General features: G+C 34.7%; 2 protein-coding genes across 3 annotated transcripts; both read left to right on the top strand.

The window, feature by feature from the left end:
- Positions 1-16: 16 nt before the first annotated feature.
- Positions 17-5,347, top strand: LOC122305509 (ribulose-1,5 bisphosphate carboxylase/oxygenase large subunit N-methyltransferase, chloroplastic). Of its 2 annotated transcripts, none has more exons than XM_043118090.1 (12): positions 17-433; positions 1,023-1,186; positions 1,297-1,380; positions 1,537-1,594; positions 1,935-1,988; positions 2,574-2,645; positions 2,742-2,822; positions 3,339-3,511; positions 3,890-3,992; positions 4,070-4,201; positions 4,296-4,418; positions 4,880-5,347. In XM_043118090.1, the coding sequence occupies exons 1-12, from the start codon at positions 56-58 to the stop codon at positions 4,964-4,966; spliced, it is 1,509 nt and encodes a 502-aa protein (XP_042974024.1). In that variant the 5' UTR covers positions 17-55; the 3' UTR covers positions 4,967-5,347. The 2 variants fall into 2 exon arrangements, with proteins under 2 accessions (XP_042974024.1, XP_042974025.1); XM_043118091.1 differs by having other exon boundaries at positions 136-483.
- Positions 5,348-7,845: 2,498 nt separating this feature from the next.
- LOC122305506 (indole-3-glycerol phosphate synthase, chloroplastic-like) lies at positions 7,846-12,964 on the top strand. Its single transcript, XM_043118087.1, has 10 exons — positions 7,846-8,046; positions 8,553-8,813; positions 8,902-9,078; positions 10,110-10,184; positions 10,329-10,373; positions 10,456-10,620; positions 11,546-11,624; positions 12,264-12,346; positions 12,433-12,501; positions 12,675-12,964. The coding sequence occupies exons 1-10, from the start codon at positions 7,894-7,896 to the stop codon at positions 12,759-12,761; spliced, it is 1,194 nt and encodes a 397-aa protein (XP_042974021.1). The 5' UTR covers positions 7,846-7,893; the 3' UTR covers positions 12,762-12,964.
- Positions 12,965-14,738: the final 1,774 nt, after the last annotated feature.

Below are 14,738 nucleotides of genomic sequence, written 5' to 3'. Positions count from 1 at the left end.
TCAGATAAGGTACCTCTCTCTCTCTCTCTCTCTCTCTCTCTCTCTGCGCACATCCATGGCTGAAGCTTCAGGACTCTTTAGCGCTACACTCACTCCATGTTTCAATTCACTCAACAAAACTATCCCTTTCTCTCACTTTCAGTCTCACTCTCACCTAATAATCTTTCGTAAGCGCCCGATTCATTGCTCACTTTCCACAAGTGACACCGCCAAATCCACAGCGACCCAGACTGTCCCCTGGGGTTGTGATATTGATTCCTTAGAAAACGCTTCGGCATTGCAGAAATGGTTGTCAGAGTCGGGTCTTCCGCCCCAGAAAATGGCCATACAAAGAGTGGAAGTGGGAGAAAGAGGACTTGTTGCTTCGAAGAATATAAGGAAAGGCGAGAAGTTGCTCTTTGTGCCTCCATCACTAGTTATCACCGCAGACTCAGTAAGATTTTCTTGACGAAGTTTGTGGAAGGTTGCCAAGCGTTCTATAAGGTTTTTTGGGTTGTATAAGCTTAATTCTCAACGCGTATTGTAGTAAGTCAAGTGAAAAGACTGCTTGCAGAATTTGAAGTTTTAGTTGGAACATATAGTAATTGATATGAGTACGTGCTATATTTTTCTGATTATCAAAATGTGTGCTTCATCATATAAGGCCACAAAAAGGTACTGACGCTCCAATCCACCTATAAAGGTTGGGTGAGTGAATAGAATTCGTTGATTACTACCGGGAGAAAGAATCTCTAGTCCCAAAAGATACTCTAGGCTCACACTTATCACAAAAAGTTAATAAAGATAAAAACAATTCACTAAATGCTTTCTGTGCCATTGTAGATTGCAGTATTTGACTTGGCTAACTTGAACACTATATTAAGCTTTTGGAATGCCACTTGTACAGTGTCAAAATTCTTGTTCTTCTATGAGACCTTATGTAATTCTTTCTTAATATAAAATCTTTAGGTTGATTTAAATGTTGTACTTAGTTTATGGAGCTGCAATAATTTTTTAATGGATATATGTGTTGTCGATGTTAGGAGTGGAGCTGTGCGGAGGCTGGCAAAGTGTTAAAACAGAATTCTGTACCAGATTGGCCACTACTTGCAACTTACCTGATTAGTGAAGCAAGTCAAATGAAATCTTCAAGGTGGAGAAATTATATTTCAGCCTTACCTCGACAGCCCTATTCACTACTGTACTGGCAAGTTCTTATTCTTAATTACTTGTTCTAAATGTGAACTCTTTAAGAGTCTTTCTTTTATATGTACTACTCTCAGTTTTCTCCACTATAGCCTCTTTGTGTCATTTCAGGACGCGAGCAGAACTTGATCGATATTTGGAAGCATCACAGATAAGAGAGCGTGCAATTGAGAGGATTACCGATGTTATTGGAACGTATGATGCTTTCGCAATGTTGTCTTTCTTTGAAGCATGGTTCATTGTTTTGAATGGCCTTTGTTGCCGTACATTCCCATTCTAGTGCTTATATTTTTCTTAGGATATAAATTTTTTCTTAAGGAAATTGAATATTTATTTCCATTTCTTGTGCAGATATGATGACTTACGGCTCAGGATATTTTCCAATTATCCTCATTTATTCCCTGAAGAGGTATTTTAAGATTTCTCAAGTGCTATTCTCTATGTGGAATAGGATGGTGATTTTGATAACCTGATGATTTGGTTATCTGCCGGAAGATTATTCATCTTTGGACTCTATGCTGCCTTGGCTTTCTTACAGCTCCCATGATGCCTTAGTCTACTTAAACTTCAATTTGGAATTTGATTATAGTGCTGCGTTGGGCATTGAAGATATGAACATTCCTGAGTACAAGATAGATCTGGAATTCCTTACATGCATAGTTATTGTTATTGTCAGATAATAATTCTGTGCCTTATCCAACTTTGCATAATGTACAATTGTTTAACTTTGAACAATGAATGATTTACAGGTATTCAATATTGAAACCTTCAAATGGTCATTCGGCATTCTTTTCTCACGCTTGGTAAGGAAATTTAGTTAACAGTATTGATGAAATTTGCTGCCTAATCCACATAAAAAAGGAATTTAGTTATCAATACTGTGTACAACTCAAAAGCAGTCTAAATATGGTAAGGTGTTTTCTGCTGAAAATAATTTGGCTGTTCATAGCATTACAGTACACAGATTTGTAATGTACTATGAAGGTGTGGCCAATATGATTTATGGAAAAAAAAAAAAAAAAAAAAAAAAGGAATTATAGATGGAAATTCTATAAATTTATCTATTTCTTTCCTTGCTTCTATTTCTACCAATGCTTAACCCTTGTCCTTGATCATTACTCAAGTACTTAACCATACCAAGACTAACAAGCAATGGGTCTACAATTCTCAAACTGGTTAAGTGTTGAGGAAAACAAATGGGCATATAAAGCCGAAAATTTCAACCTTTTGCAAGTGTTTTCCAAACGCCTTCTAACTATATGTCACATCTTTATTTAATCATGATAAATAGATTTCGTAAGATTGAATACTGATCCTTATCAATCTTTAAAAGCACATAGGTTTATGAAAGTGAATTACTTATGACTCCATTATTCTATCAAGCACAGGTTCGGTTACCCTCGATGGATGGAAGAGTTGCCTTGGTTCCATGGGCTGACATGATGAATCACAGTTGTGAGGTATGTTGAATAAACTCTTTGTTTTACAACGTGGTTAGAAATAAAACCTTTATGATTCAGTATCTAATTAGGCACATCTGTTATTGACTTGTCTAGGTGGATACTTTTTTGGATTATGATAAGCCATCAAAGGGAGTAGTCTTTACCACAGACCGACCATATGAGCCAGGTGAGCAGGTAAACCAGGTTTCATTAATCTCATCATTGAAGAAAAAAATCAAATATAGTTTATATAAGTTAATCATTTTCTCAAAAATAATTATATCCATGGTGAGAGGTTAAAGGAAAAAATCCCAAATGTTTTTTGGTTTAGATCTTTATGGACCTGGTGAAAGTTTCACAATTTTTTTTCTAATTTTTTCTATTCGACACGACAATTTGATTGATTCTGAGATTCCAAGTGAAGGGCTTGTGTTAGTTTTCTTCATTGAAATCAACTGCAAATCCAATTAAATTCGTTCCTAGGGATTGCATAACAGGTCGTGTTTGTTATTTAGTATTTCTGCATCATCTTGTAGAAAATAACTTACTTTGCCAATGAGAACTAACTGAATTGGCACTTTCGCTCCCCTTAAAGATGGGATGGAGTGTGAAGTTATGGATTCAAGACTTATTGAATATGTGTGTAACATACTTGACAGTATCCCAATTAAATCAGGATTCTCATGCTAGATTCCTTCTCACTTTCTTCAGGTTTACATTTCGTATGGCAAAAAGTCTAATGGAGAGCTATTGCTGTCATATGGATTTGTTCCGAAAGAGGGTACCAACCCTAGTGATTCAGTTGAGTTGTCACTGTCACTTGAGAAATCTGACAAATGTTATAAGGAGAAGTTGGAAGCTCTGAGGAAGTACGAATTGTCGACGTATGCACCTCATTGATCTTTTCTTTTTTTTGTTTATTCGCTTGTTATTAAGCTTTTGTTATATCCATCAATTATAAATAGAGCAATGCTATGCCTGCATTGCTCTATAGATATCGTTGCATTTTGAGGCAACTGATTTATTATTGTAGGCTGAAGTACTAGGTTTCTCGGGCAGTCCTGGACCTTGCTCCCTCAGTTCCAGTGGGAGCATTCTTTTTGCATTCTGTGCTTACAACTGAAAATTCATGATATTCAGCCGTTATTCCTTGGGCATTATTATAAATATTTTGCCTCCTCCGTTTATGTTGTGTTACTATTCTTATTTCAATCAACAAAAGACATGTTTATCAAGTACCAAGGCATCAATTGTTTTAGCAGATCTCAGTGTTTTCCCATACAAATCACTGGTTGGCCAGTGGAGTTAATGGCATATGCTTATTTAGCAGTCAGCCCTCCAAGCATGAGCAGACAGTTTAAAGAGGTTTGACAGTTTAACCTTTTAAATTATGAATCAATGTTTTGATAGTTTATAACATTTCTCAATCATCTTTATTTCAGATGTCTGCTGTGGCATCAAATAAAAATACCACCAAGAAGGATTTAAGATACCCTGAAATAGAGGAACAAGCACTGCAATTCATATTGGATGCTTGCGAATCTAGCCTATCAAAGTACAACAAATTCTTGCAAGTGAGCGAATTTTTGGTCTACAAAATCTTTGATAGGCTCAGTGAAATTGGTTTTTATTTCTCATGAAACCTGCCTTAATATATTATCCTGGCAGTCAAGTGGATCAATGGATTTGGATGTGACATCTCCAAAGCAACTGAATCGAAGACTGTTTCTGAAACAGCTAGCAGTAGACTTGTGTACTAGTGAACGGAGAATTCTATTCCGTACACAATACGTAAGTGAAAATCTCCTTTAACTTCGTTGAGTTTCTTTTTTCACTACAACTCCAACAATCGAACTTAAAGAGCTTTGTTCAATACTCAGTTACTCATGATGCTGATTTGAATCTCTCTATAAATATTTTGCTTGCTTATTATTGCTCACTTGTGTCCGAACTATGATTATAAAGGCACTACATCTCAACAAAAAGATGTGAATTTATAGGTACTTTACCCCCACACAAATTTAGTTTGTCCATTTTAGAGTTGTTGTTTGGAAGCACTAAAGTCTTGTGATAGGTTGGATGATGCGCATTTGCATGTTTTGAGTTTGCCACCTTTGCCAAAAAAAAAAAGGGACAAAATCCTGGACTAAATTGATGTGATTTCATATGAGTATAGGTATGATGCAAAATAACTCAATATTTGGTGAATCACTTGTCTGAAATTTCTATTTGACATATATGGCTTATTCCAGATACTGAGAAGGAGATTGAGGGATATAAGGAGCGGTGAATTGAGAGCTCTGAGACTCTTTGATGGGTTGAGGAAGCTATTCAATTGAGGGTATCTCTGAATGTAGTGTGTACTTGGATGTTCAGATGAATATACCTAGACTATATTACTAATGAAAATGGTGGGATTCTTCTCATCTTATGCGACCTGAAGCAAGGGATTGGAGCTTCAGGCTGGCTGCGATTCTCCAGGAGTTTTTTGCCCTGTTTAAGTTTAGATGCTGTCATGTCATTAATACTTACTGCTTAAAAAATAAACACCCCCCCCCCAACAACAAAAAAACCCCCTTTCCCCTAGCTCCCAAAGAGGAAACTGTACCCAACTATTAAAGTAAATTTCTCGTGGTATTTGATGTTGCACAAACAACTTCCATTGTTCAAAGTTTTTGTTAATGAGATCTCATTGAGCATCGAGCTTGGTTTGTGTTTGACGTTGTTGGAGCTGATGAGTGGAGTGCTTGGAAAGTGGAAACATAAAAAATAAAAAAATAAAATGCTTTTTGAGGTAAAAATGACATAAGAGTAAGGTATTATACAGTCACTTTTACGTACTCCACTGATGTAATTGGCAGTATCAATTTTTTTTAATACACAACTAATCACCTTAATGAAATATGAAAAAAAAATATACAAAAGTACATGTACATAAAATTTTTTATGATTGACATAAATTATTATTTGAAAGTTACATAGTTGTGCATGTGATGTGATAAGATAAAAGGGCAAAAATTATAATTATTTTAAAATTATATATGTATTTTTATCCATTAATAATCTTTTTCAAAATTGAAATTACGTTTTGTATTATTTGAAAAAGATTTCAAATATTTAGTTCAAATATTTCCCTTTCGTTACGGGCCCATTTTTAACGAGGATTGAGATATTTTTAGGGAAGGCGAATAAATGAGTTATTCTAATCGGCAGTTTTATATTATATATTTATTAAAAATAAAGAATAAAAATAAATATGTAGTGTAAGATTTATGAAGAAGATTTGACCGAAGAATCAGTAAATGTGGATCATCAATATCATGTGCTAATGCCAACCAATCCATCAATATGAAACACGTGGTTTGCATTTGTCTAAAAAGAAACAAAAACATGTAGTAGCAGTAACACTATTCATTTCCTTTGATCCAATATGAATAACCATAAAGAAATATTGACTCTCCTAACCAATCATTTGATTGGTTTGTAATGGTTAGGATCAAAATCAAAATAAATATATAAAATATGTCTTATAATAATATTTATTTTAAAATAATGAAATAAGTTTTAATTTTATAAAATTGCTATTCATTTTATTTTATTTTATGTGATAATAAAATTGTAAATTGATATTTTTCAATCAATTCTTCTAAGGACAGGAAAGTTTGCGTAGGAAATGCGCACGAATAAATAACTTTGCCACGTCAAATATAACTTAAAATAAAAAACAAAAAAAAAGAAAAGAAACAATTGCCCGTGTTGCTTGAACTGAACTGGGAAGGCAAACTCACAAACTTGTTCATAGTTTCCTACCTGTAGAAAAACTTCATTTCCTTTCCATTCACATTCGTCTCCTTCACACCCTTTTATCTCCAAAATACTTATTTTTGCAATCCCTTTTCGAAACCCATTTAAGTTTGTTTTTTCTCCACTACCCGTTCATTGGCTGGGCTGCGCTGCACTCCTCCGCCACCAACCCCACCGTCATTGGATTTTTTGGATCTACCTCCACCAGTCGTCTGCATTGGGGTTATCTTTGGCAGCTTTGAACACTTCACCTCCTCCATCAGTCGTTGGCATCATCTATGGTAAGTGGGTTCATTTCCCCCAAATTTTGTTTTCATGAAGTTGTTATTACTTCTCTGGGAAGTACCCTGTTAAGCCCAGAGAGTTCAATAAAGGTGAAAAGGATCGGTGATTTTAACGATGATGGGAATATCTATAGTGAGTAAAAGCAGTGATAGTGGTTGGGTTCAAGCAAACTATACATAGCCCATGTACATCATGGGAATACAATGAAATAGAGCTCTCTCTCTCTCTCTCTCTCTCTCTCTCTCTCTCTCTCTCTCTCTCTCTCTCTCTCTCTCTCTCTCTCTCTCTCTCTCTCTCTCTCTCTCTCTATATATATATATATATATATATGTTTTTGTCTATCTCCCAACTGGGGTGGGTGCAAGCGTAAAGGTTATAATTGGAGCTTAAAATTTTACAAGCAGGTTAAGGTGATAAACCACATTTTTTTTATAATTAAAAAGATAAGGTGATAAACAAAATTTTAGGTGAATGTTAATTAGCTGAAGTCCAAAGCTTGATTTTAGGACGCGGGTAGATGATGTCTATTTTGGACATAATTGGTTTCATTTTGCTTTTAGGTGCCTCATTCCGGTCATTTCTTGTTTAAACAAAGGTTTTCTCTATCATTACCTTCCTTTTTTCCTTGATGAGTAGGTGAAATTTTTTTTAATAAAACATCCATGGTTTGGTCAAATTTCATAAACCCATATCGGGTCCGGGAATAACCAGAGAATGGAGATGAAGGAGGGAGATAGAGGAGAGGGAGATTTGAATGGAGGAGAGAGATGGAGGATGGAAATCTACGTCCGAAACGGACCGTTTTATTTTCCATATAGACATCTCCTGCGCGAAGTCTCTTACGAATATCGTTTTCCTTTTTCAATATCTGTGTATTTTAACTTCACGTTATGGACATTGTCTTGTTAATGTGGCGATGATGCCATGAGAAAGGCTAGATTTGTAAATCATTAAATTACTTAAATTTAATTTATTATTTTAATAAAAAATAATTTTGTATTAGGTCAAGATTTTGACTATTACGAAAACTCATCTTTGGTATCCTACATCTGATAGCACCACACGATTACCCACGGGCCACCACCTTTCTTCCTATTTAAATAAAAAAATAAATAAATAAATAAATAAATTCACCCCTTTGAGAGTGTCCATCAATCTGCATAATTCCATCGACAAAATGGAGGGTTTGGTTTTTATGCGACCCGCGCTTCCATCTCTCACTCACAGACCCAACCAATTCTCTATCAGGAGGTCCATTCCAGGAACTCCGATGGACTTTCATATACGAAATTCGGGTCCTTTTGCTTTTTCCTCAATCAGAGCTCAACAGGTTTTTCAAAATGATACTAATTTAACGCCAATATTGTGCTATCTTTCTGTCATATTTTGCTTAACTCTGTAATATTTATCGTTATCTTTATGTTTTCGCCCAATTCCGAGCTTCTTTTTTATGGTTTGAAGAGTAATTTCATATTTTTACTCAGATGCACTTGGAATATATGCGTATTTGCATTTGGGCCCTTTAGTTTTCATTAATGGTTCTCTAAACTTTACAATCTTTATGGTGGGGTTTTATCTATTTCCGTGTTCAAGAAAAATGAATTGCTTTTTCACGGCAATAATGTAGAATATTTATGCTCTTTAAACTGTGCACGGATTATACAATATGCTGGTTTCTATAGAATATGTTAGCATTTATCTGTTTCGATGGACAATTTCTTAGAGTCTACAAGTTTTTTGTGCATGAAGTTTGTAACTGATAAGATGGCTCTGAGTCTGCAAGTCTTTGAGTCTACAATTGCTTTGGGACTGAATTATGTTCTGGATTTTGTTTAGCTAGAGTCCAAGGATGGCTCTGCTACAGTTTCAGAAGCAGCTGTATCCGAAGAAAATGCTCTCAAAATCAAGGAGTGGGAAGTGGGAATGTTCCACAATGAGGTAGCTGCTACCCAGGGTATAAGAATTAGGAGGCGGCCTCCGACTGGACCTCCTTTGCACTATGTGGGACCTTTTGAGTTTCGGTTGCAGAATGAGGGCAATACTCCTCGCAATATTTTAGAGGAAATCATTTGGAACAAGGACAAGGAAGTCTCACAAGTAATCTATTCGACTTGATTATAAACTAAGCATTTTTTCTTTGTATGTTCTATTATTTTCCTATAATTCTAGTTTTTAATATTGTCAGTCTAAAGAGAGAAGGCCTCTCTCGTCACTGAAGAAATACCTCGACAATGCTCCTCCCACTAGGGACTTTATTGGAGCTCTTAAGGCAGCAAATATACGAACCGGACTTCCTGGATTGATTGCTGAAGTGAAAAAGGCTTCTCCAAGTAGAGGAGTTCTGAGAGAGGATTTTGATCCAGTGAGTCTACTTCCTTTAAATTTTTTTCCTCAAATTTTGATCCAATTAGTTGACTGTTATGTAACGACCCAAGGAAGGCTCAGGCCACATTTGGCCCATATCTCAAAAAGACAAGTCAATATTACAATTGGAGCCGTTTGAAATGTGGGATCCCATTCGCTTTCTCATACTTAATCTGGGCCTATAGTATAAAAAGACTAGTCAACATTACAATTGGAGCCCCTTCGAATTATTATAAAAGTCAAGAATTTCTCATTTCTAGGTAATATGAGATTCCATTCACCATATTTCCATACTCTTTTTTTTTTCTTTTTCTTTTTCTTTTTTTAAATGTTGGGGAACCTTTCCAAGGCAGGGCCTTTCAGACCCACTCCTGCAGAGTAAACCCCGGTCTCATGCACTACCACACCCTTGAAAGTTTCCTTACATGGAACTAGTTAAATCGTTGGCTTTTCAGCAGGGGGAGTGGTCCCAAAGGATTGTTTACACCCATGAGGTGTTGAACCTTAGACCTTGAGGGAGTGATACCCCAAGATCAAGGCCTTCACCACTTGGGCCAACCCCTTGGGGTTACCATCTTTCCATACTCAGTCTGGGGTATTACAGCTGATGTCCTTGGTTGTATCTGTTACAACTTTATTAATAATATGTTATGTTTACAAGAATATGAGTACCTATTTTTTGTTCGTACGTATTCTTATGGTTGTCACTTTCATTTGCTTTGGCTCAAGTTGTTTGAAATGACACAATTGCTGCTATAGCTCAGTTTTTTTGTGTGGATTTTACAGGAAATGAATGAAAGTTTAAAGGAATATAGTTACATGCTTTTTTTCTTGTTATTGATTCTGACCCCTCTACTCTTTGATTGTAATTGCAAGCCTATATAAAATGATTAGTTTAAGGGGAGAATGAGTTCTCTGAAACTTGGGACCTTTTCCGAATTTCCAGAATTTGAGGTTGTATTTATTTATTTATATTCTTTTTCAAATTGTATATTTTACGTCAATCGGTCTGAAGGTTTCTGATGATAGGTTGAAATTGGCCGAGCTTATGAGCGAGGTGGAGCAGCTTGTCTCAGTGTTTTGACAGATGAGAAGTATTTTATGGTAAATAAATCAGTTTTAATCTTTCTGGGCATTCTTATGGCTTCAATGTTGCTGGATTTAATTCAGTTTGGTGTACATTTGGGTTGTTGAAGCTTCATAATGGGAATAAATTAAGCTGATTGTTGCTTTTGTATTCCAACGCAGGGAAGCTTTGAAAATCTGCAGTTGATAAAGAATGCTGGAGTCAAGGTCTGCTCCTTGAATTGCATTGTTACTTAGTCTATGTTGTGATAGGTATGAGTTATGCATCTAATGCTAGCAAAATATGCAGTGCCCTCTACTGTGCAAAGAATTTGTCATAGATGCATATCAGATCTACAATGCTCGAATAAAAGGTGCAGATGCCATTCTTTTAATTGCTGCTGTTTTGCCTGATCTTGACATCAAATACATGATTAAGATCTGCAAGATGCTTGGTTTGGCAGCACTTGTCGAGGTACAGATGGTGCTTCTTTGTTATATTTCCACAAGTTTCTCTTGTTACTGAAATGGTTTGAGGTAGAGATCCACTCCCCCGTTATGTTGTTACATGAAAATTAGATAACATATGCAATTAAGTAAAAGTTAATGAAAAATAATATATCTAATTAAGTTACTAATTTCCATTTGAAGTTAGTCTAGTTTTTTAGTTTTCCTAACACGTCTATTTGGTTTTCTCAGTCATGCCTTCAAAGTTCGTGTAATTTTCGTTCTTAATTTCAAACCAAAGGAGACTAAGATCAAGGTGCTCAACCAAATCTTGGAAATCAAAGTGCTAACATTGACACTCTTTTATCAGTTCTGTTGTTGAATAATGATTTAACCATGTAACTAACTTAGTAACATAATAATTTTTATTTATTAAAATAAGTTGTTTCTGCACATCTCACAAGTCTGAGACTAGTTTACATAATATTTTGAGCTTATATATCATATTAATGTTTTATTTATGTACATTTTTTTTTTAACATATCAGAAGGATGTAATCACAACAACAACACTTATCAAAAAGGATGTAATCACAACAACTTCGTTCTTACCAGGTTACTTTATGACTAATGCTTGATTTGAAAACTTACACATCTGCCAGACAAGTTTTCATATGAACCAGAGTTGCTGAAGTATTGCATAGGTTTCACCCTCGACTTAAATTCTATACAGTAATATAGTTCTGGATTAAAAAGATTCGCTTTTGTTGTCAGTGATTGTGGTTGTTATTGTCTTTATCGTTATCACTGTTGTGTTGAATACAAATGTTATGAGTTTGAATGTTCTTCAGTTTTCCTATCTTTTCGTCTACCTAGCTATATTACAGGTTTATTTGTTTAGTCTCAATTTGGATTTTTAAATATGCTATTGTTGCCTCTGTTGTTTGTCCTTAGGTTCATGATGAGAGAGAGATGGATCGAGTTCTTGGAATAGAAGGGGTTGAGCTTATTGGCATTAACAACCGCAATCTTGGTAAATTTTTTCCAACTTTGCAAATTATCTAAACCCATTTTTCTTCTGATTTTCAAACTTTGTAGCATGATTGTGGATATATATATATATCAGTCTGTAACTCTTCTTTAATGGAAGTCAATTCATTGCCACTACATTGAAGTTTTAGTATGAATTTTAGCTTCTCAAAGTTTTGGAGGAACTCTACTTCGAACTCGTGAACCTGAACTTTTAGTTGGATCAATTCCCATTTTATGTATCAACATCTCTTTCTTCTTTGCTTCAGAAACATGTCTGTTCATCAAATGCAGTCCACGACATGTCTTGACACCCGAAAAACAAGAGTGTTATTTGCATTGACTACCTGGGGCTGTGCCACTATATACACCATATCTCCATCAGCATGGGGAATTGGTTTTGGTTTCAGACTGGAACCATGGACAGGATTAATATTCTATAGGTTCAGCCATTCAGTTATGTTTGGTTAGTGAGGTGAGGTGATCTCTCAGATCACCTCATACTACCTCACTACTATTCACTAATTTTTTTTATTACTATTCACTACTTTTTTTACTACTATTTAGAGATCATCTGAGATCACCGCAACATCTAAACGTAACTGATTATGACAACAATTTAACGTTTGCCTTTTTTCTGCAGAAACATTTGAGGTTGATATAAGTAACACAAAGAAGCTTCTCGAAGGGGAGCGGGGTCAAAGGATCCATGAAAAAGACATAATTGTAATTATTATGTCAAGCATTTCTTTTATTTACTTATTGTATTGAATCTTACATGTTTTTCCCTTCTTGTTTTTTGGATTCTTCAGGTAGTTGGGGAATCTGGGTTGTTTACTCCCGATGATATTGCTTTTGTACAAGAAGCTGGTGTTAGAGCGGTAAGCTTTTCAACCGAGAAATTGATAATAATAATAAAAATAAAAGACGTAGTAGAAGTGAAATGGTACATGTTCGACCACATTGTTCATGCACCAATTTAATGTGATATGCCTCATTCATGCTGGCATATTTTAATAAATTAACTGAAAAATCTCGTATTCTTGGGTTGCAGGTTTTGGTTGGAGAGTCGATTGTGAAACAAAGTGATCCTGGGAAGGGGATAACCGGACTTTTTGGCAAAGATATTTCATGCTCATGAAGATTCTGGAGTTGCAATGTTATTAACAAAAATATATTTCTGCACCTTTTGTTTTCCGGCGTATACCCATGCAGTTTTCTCAAGTGCGGTGGACTTTTGAGTAGCTGAAAAATAAGTAGTGTTCTTGTGTAGGTCTAAAAATTGCTATATATACTTCTTTTTTTTAAATATATTTGTAAAATGTTAAAACTGTTTGGAGTTCACATATTGTGTTGATCTATATCTTAATTGTAGAAAATGATCCAAGACATCATAATTATAAGCTTTTTGGCATCAAATATGGACAAATGATGCTTTAGCAGCCAGCCAGCCAGCCAGCCTCATTGGCCATCAGAATTTATATGGCAAATGTGAGTCTGCATATGCACTGTTGCTCTCTACGGTAGGTTTTAAGGTTCTGTGTCGGCTAATGAGTAATTCTATACATTAGCTTTTTACACTGTACATCCATACACGTGGTCGTTAGTAGAGTTGAGCAAAAATCCGATTCCAATCCTGACTCCACTCTGGCTTTGATAAATCAGAGTCGGAGTCGAGGTGGAACTGTGTCGACTCCGACTCTAACTATACCCTTCAACTCCGACTCTAATATTTTATTCGTTTTTATAAAAATATCTGTATTTTTTATACATTAATCATATATATTTTATATAACTATAATTTATATAATGAGTTAAATACTAGTATGAACAAATGTACTTAAAATACTATATTTAAACTATAATAACATGTAACGCTAATATACCTAATACTATGTAGTAGTAATGTATAGACTATAGTAATCAATTCATAATAACATGTGATACTGCCAAATGCCTGTGACTTTATTGGCATAACTCCCACCCTCCAAAATGGAGGTCTGGAGTTTGAAATCCCCTTCCTCAGATGTATTAAAAAAATAAATAATAACATGTAATACTAATAATGTATAACCACTAACTACTAAGCCACTAATGCATAAAAACATATGAACATGTAATACTAACTACTAATGTATAATAACATGTAATACTTATATATAATAACTAATGTATAATAACATTTAATAGTAATCAATCTATAATAATATGCAATACTGATAATGTATAAGCACTAAGCCACTAATGTGTAAGAACATATTAACAAGTAATACTAATTACTAATGTATAATAATATGTAATACTAATATATAATAACTAATGTATAATATTATAATAAGAATAATCTTTTAGATAATAAGATATATATGTACTAATATAATAACCGTTGGCTCTGATACCAACTATATATACCAGGATATATAATATAATATAATTAATATATAATAGAATAAATAATAATAATTAAATGCATGAAATGCAAGAAATAAGGACAGACGGTATAACCATCATTGATGCATGAATAAAAGTAAAGAACAATATATGATAAAATCAACTTCATTAAAAATATAATACTTACAAGGAAATTAATTCTCAAATGATTGAAAAACATGAGACATGGAAATGAGTTTATAAGAGAGTATTTGACAGTGACAAGAGAGAAGGACTGGGAATGGCTTCAGATGGAAAATTCTGAATGCCTTCCCTTACTTACAATCTGCCTATTTATAGGCACCAAAACAGTAGCTTATAATAATATTACTGACATGTATAGTGACTATAATAATTCATACACAGTAAATAGGTGGCTACATTAATTAAACATGGGCGGCTGAACAGTAAATAGACAGCTAGATGATTCTTGACATGTTATGACTGGCATCTTGAACAGTGTTTTAATAATTGATAAAAAGGACAATAATCTTATGGAATTACATAATCTAAGAGTCATAATTTGCAAGTTTCAGTTCAAACGGATCTTGAGAGTCTATCATCTGCGAAAGATAATATGGCGAGTTGTCATGAGAATAAGAGGTTTGTTGAGAGGAAGAGGTCTGTTGCAATGGTGATGATGTTGCCTACTGTGCTGGAGATAATTTAACTTGATGGTCTTCTTCTT

This window comes from Carya illinoinensis, chromosome 3 (assembly GCF_018687715.1).
Source record: "Carya illinoinensis cultivar Pawnee chromosome 3, C.illinoinensisPawnee_v1, whole genome shotgun sequence".
Classification (NCBI taxonomy): Eukaryota; Viridiplantae; Streptophyta; class Magnoliopsida; order Fagales; family Juglandaceae; genus Carya; species Carya illinoinensis.
Note: the sequence above shows the minus strand (reverse complement) of the source record. Positions and strands in the feature narration are given on the sequence as shown.